The 5,215-nt window shown below is 49.7% G+C and overlaps 1 protein-coding gene across 1 annotated transcript; it reads right to left on the bottom strand.

Moving 5' to 3' along the window:
• Positions 1-3,813: 3,813 nt before the first annotated feature.
• On the bottom strand, positions 3,814-4,735 carry LOC121777297 (60S ribosomal protein L7-1-like). The gene has a single exon (XM_042174497.1). It carries the CDS (start codon positions 4,628-4,630, stop codon positions 3,887-3,889), a length of 744 nt encoding a protein of 247 aa, XP_042030431.1. The 5' UTR covers positions 4,631-4,735; the 3' UTR covers positions 3,814-3,886.
• Positions 4,736-5,215: the final 480 nt, after the last annotated feature.

The following is a 5,215-nucleotide window of genomic DNA, read 5'->3' as shown; positions in this document are numbered from 1 at the left end:
AGTGGTGAGCCGAGCGAGAATGGGGTGGGCGGCGATGTGGGAACTCAAAACGTGGTGGGGGATTCTAGAGAGAAGGGAGAGCGTCTCTCTCTAACTTACAATTAAGATAGATCTTTTCCAAGCAACCAAAAGGCATTACTAACCACTCATATAGACCAAATTTTGCTTTAAAGGCTGTTTTCCATTCGTCTCCTTCTCTAATTGAAATCTGATGATAACCACTTTTCAAATCGATCTTACTAAACACAACAGATCCATGCAATTCATCAAGCATATCATCTAGCCTAGGAATAGGATAGCGATACTTTACCGTGATTTTGTTGATTTTTTTTTTTAATCAAACACCTTTACGGTGGAGGGTTCGTGGGTCCCTCATCCCTATATTTCATAAGGGGTTGAATACAGATCCTGGCCACACCCAAAAGTGGTGTGCCAACACAAAGATTAGGAGTAGAAAGCGGTCCGGATCCCACAACCCGGACCTCATCATACTCCCTTCCAAAAGACAAGATACAAATGAACAAAATCAAAAGATAAAACACTCCTTCCTTCCTCGGCAATTATGCTACTCGTGTTCTTCCGACCGAACTCGAATGTTGGGTATTCCCATTTCTTCCATTCTAATGATGTCCTTTAGGTGTCTTGGGGCTGTTTGGGCGGAGAACCTGAGGAAGCATTGCTGGCCAAGGCCCATCTTAGCGAGCAGGTCCGCCGCTTGATTCCCCTCCCGGGGGATAAAGGAGGCGCGCATGGTGTACCGGCGCTTGAAGAGGAAAATTCGCGCCATGACCCGGCGGAGATGTGCCGGTCCCCACTTAAAGCCATTAAGGAGTTTGGCGGCTTGTTCTGAGTCCGTCTCGATCCAAATGGGTTGCTCATGTACCCTCGCAAGCTCAAGTCCATGATGAGCAGCCATCAATTCGGTCTCTAGGGCTGAGTGTGCGTCAAGGGGGGTGGAGAAGGCCGCGAGCAACCTTCCGGACCAGTCGCGTACCACTCCTCCCCCTCCCGCTCTGTCCGGTGCCCCAGTGTATGCCCCGTCCGTATTGACTTTAATCCACGGGCCTTCAGGGGGGTGCCACTTAACAGACGTCACCAGTGGTCTCGGCCGTCTTGAGGCAGGGTGGCTCGGAATACTCATGCCCATTTGCACTCCCTTCCAGTGCTTCGGCTTAATGATCCCGTTAGTCATGTTATTGTAAATGTACATCTCAACTTGCCACACCACATTGTACGGTTTGAATTGGACTTGCTCATGCCGGCTTCTGTTTCGCTCTGCCCAAAGGAACCACAGGATGAGGTATGGCGTTACTCGGCAAAGGTGTTTCGGGTCTTGTTGTTGCATCCGATGCGACCAGGTCTCAAGCCGATTCGGAATGGTGTCGTTAATCCGTAGGGGAGGTGCCGAAACCCCGAACCACTCGTCGAATTCCCGCCACACACTAGTTGCTCCCCGACCTTGGATGAAGAGGTGCTGAAGGGATTCGGTGCTCGGATTCCTTGGGCAGCATTGGCATTTTGAGGCCAAGTCGATCTTCCTCCATTGGAGTTTAGAATCAACCGGGATTCGATTCGACAGAAGGCGCCAGTTGAAGATTGCAATAGAGTTGGTTAGGCCAGCCCTCCAAATGTCTTCGAGCCCTTGTATCCTTGGTCTATGTGTGCGGATAGTGTCCCATGTTGGTGCTAGCGTAAATTCTCTGAGGCTAGAAAGGGACCACCTCGGCGTGTCTGGCTCCCCTGCAATGACCGGGGTGTCGAGGATCTGAGAAATAACCTGTTGTGGTAGCCCGGCCTGGTCATGGAGTTGTTGGAGCTTGGCTTCATTCCACTCGCCATCCCTGAGGAATTCTTCGACCCGGGAAGTGTGGTTACCTCTATCATCAAAAGTAAGGGACCGAAGAGTGGAATCACCCACCCAAATGTCATCCCAAAAGTAGATTTCCCCTTTACCCACCACCCATCGAATGTGAGGGTTCGCCAAATGTCTTGTGCGCATGAGTCTTTTCCAAGTTGGGCTATTATGCCCGGAGGGGTTGGCCGCAAGGGGGAAGACCTTTTTGCAATATTTTATCATCATATATCTAGCCCAGAGTGAGCTTTGCTCTCGGAATCTCCACCATAACTTAATGCTAAAGGCTCGGAGTACTTCTTTGGTTTTTCGAACTCCGAGCCATCCTTCGGACGTCGGGAGGCAGATCTGATCCCAATCGATCCAGTGTGTTTTTTTCCTCTCACTTGTCGATCCCTAGAAGAACCGAGCCATCTGCTGATCCAATTGTTTGAGCGCCCCGGAGGTTGGCTCGATGGCTTGGAAGATGTGGAGTGGCACCGCTTCGAGCGTACTCTTGATGAGGGTGAGTCTCCCTCCAAACGAGAGGTGGCGGTGAGCCCACCCTGTGACCCTCGCGGCAAGCTTTTCCCGAAGGAACATAAACATGTCTGTACGCTTTACACCTCGATAAATAGGGACCCCGAGATAAAGGAAAGGGAAGGTACCTCGAGTGAATCCCCCTTCGGCCTGGATTAGGCCGGCACACCTCTCATGTTTTTCGGCAATGTAGAAGTTACTCTTTGCAAGATTGATCTGCTGTCCGGAGATTCCCGCGTATTCATCAAGACAAGCTCTGAGCTGCCTCAGAGGGACTTCTGCCGCTTGGGTGAAGATTACAATATCGTCGGCATAGGCGAGGTGACTAATCTCCATGCATCCCCGAGAGGCTTTAAAGATCATCTCCTTCTTTCCCAGAATGAGTTTATCCAGAGACCTTGAGAGGTAATCCGCAGCAATCACAAATAAGTAGGGTGATATTGGGTCACCTTGTTTAAGGCCGCGAAAAGCAAAAGGGCCTCCGAGACGTGGTTACCAGTTGACCCAAGAATTCTAGAGAGAGACGCTCCTCCTTCTCTCTAGCAATCCCACCTCCCCAACGGTTACAACGCCTTATTCCTCCGCCCAAGTCGCTCCCATGCCGACGATCACCACCACACCCCATCATCACTTCGTTCTCGACCCCAATCCTCCTTCGAACGCCACCCTTGCTCCACCTCCCACGGTAACCTCATTGGTTCGGCCATGTCGGACGGCCCGCCGAGCGACCCTCCACCGCCGGATGAAATACGAACCCTCTCGGACCAAGCCATGACATTTTGCTCGGTGGAGCCTTCTTCCCCGAAGCACGTATCTAAGAAGGCGGCAATGAAGCTGGCCAAAGCTAAACTTAAGTCACGGAGGAGCACCCCGGCACCACAAACCAAAGAGAACAGCCGGAAGAGATTCATCCCGTCTCCACTTCCCGAAGACAAGCAACTCCGGAAGAAGATAGATTTTGGAGAGGAGGAAGGTGCCCCACTTGAGAGTTCCAAATGCAAAGTGGCAATTTTTCCGGCGACTTCAAACGGAGAAATCGAGGGTACCATTCAGCCAAAGACGTGCGAGCAACGTAACCTCTTTGACGAGCTTGATTTGGACAAGCCAATCAAGGTATGTGAAGCATCTCCTAATAATTCGCACTTTTCCGATCAAGATTCCGACCGGACAGCCGGAGAGGGGCCAGTCGCCGACGGGGTAACGGTCACCCAGCCAAGTCACGACAATACACTAGTACTTGTTGCTGCAAAAGCAAAAGAAGTGTTGGAGGAAGAGAGAGTCAAACTTCTTGAAATGGATATGGGAACAAAAGAACTTTTGGAAAGTGGTTTGGTCTCTCTTTTTTTTTTTTTTTTTTTCTCATGGGGTATCAAATTCTCAATTTAGAATATATGACTTAAACACAAAAACATTAGCTGCTAAAACAGAGGCAATGTATGAGATTTAATCCCGATCAAAAACAAAATTTTAAAATTAAATAGCTTCCAAGTTCAAGACCGACAACCAATACTCATGCTAATTAATCTTGCTGATCAACTCATTTATCTTATCCTTCCTATTTCCAGAATCTCCTCCATCTTCGAACCTTTTCTTCTTTCCTTGCAGTACCTTTTCCGGATTGTTCAGCACAAAGGGGCAGAGGAAACTGGTGACTGACTTGAAATGGGGACCAACAACAACAATCTCATTCACTATGTCTTCTATGCATATGATGCTATGCTTACCCAATTCCTGTTCCACAATGTTGTTATCGGTTAAAGGAATCCTCTCCTTGCCGACTCTTACTACACCTTTCTTGTAGATCAAGTCCTTTACACTCTTCACATTGGGATATCCATAAGTTACATACGGCTCCACCTTTTCCAACATTTCCATTATTCCTGCACTAGCCTTCACAAATACTCCAGTCCGTATTTTCCTTAATTTCAAAGCATACGGAATCTTCCGAGTTTTTGGATGCATGTCAGTTTTTCCTCGTATGCGAATGACAAACAAAAGATTGGATTCCGGTGTTACTGATGCTGATCTGATTCGCTTCCCCCTACTCTTCATTTGAACTAGGTCCAATTCCTTATCGCGATATTCTCGGATGAATTGCTCGGGCTTCTTGATGATAAAATTGCCAGTTTTCTGACGCTTAGCCCTCTCTTCCTGCTGGAGTTTTCTTCTAACTGCCCATTGTTCATTAGTCTTCCTCTTCTTCAGCACGACCTCCGGTATGTAATTTAGAGCCGCTGGGACCGCCTCCTCCGTCGCCATTTTTGTATTTTACTCGACGAAATTAGCGATAATGCAAATAGAAGAGAGAATAATTGGAAGAGAAACAATCGATTTCGAGGAACTACGGCAGACGTTCCAGCATCGACGGCGAGAGAGTTAAGAGAGGGAGTCCTGTCTAAACCCTAAGTGGTTTGGTCTCTTACCACAATGGTGACTCACATGATGCACTAGACTTGGGAGGCCATGTGCAACCAAATCCTACCAACCTCCTCTTGCATCTTGTCACCCTTGACACGCCGGAGATGTTAGACTCCATGGTGGCGCAGCCCCTTCTCGGAGACAAATGGCCGGCGGACCTAGCCGAAAATGCCGGACCGAACCTCGCCCTACCATGGACCTCCGGACCAACCCCCGAACCACCCTCGGTAGCAAATGGCCCATCGGTCACTCCCGAGCCAACCCCCACAGCCGGACGCCACACCACATCGAGCTACGTCAGGGCCCTCTGCCCCCGACAAGGCTACCGAGACGACCGAGAACATGGCCTCGGTTGCGGACGGGAGGCCGGCCAAGGATGACACGCCGATGGCCGATATGTGCGAGCACCGTGGACCGCAAGCCTTG

The sequence above is a fragment of the Salvia splendens genome, chromosome 18 (assembly GCF_004379255.2).
Source record: "Salvia splendens isolate huo1 chromosome 18, SspV2, whole genome shotgun sequence".
Lineage (NCBI taxonomy): Eukaryota > Viridiplantae > Streptophyta > Magnoliopsida > Lamiales > Lamiaceae > Salvia > Salvia splendens.
Note: the sequence above shows the minus strand (reverse complement) of the source record. Positions and strands in the feature narration are given on the sequence as shown.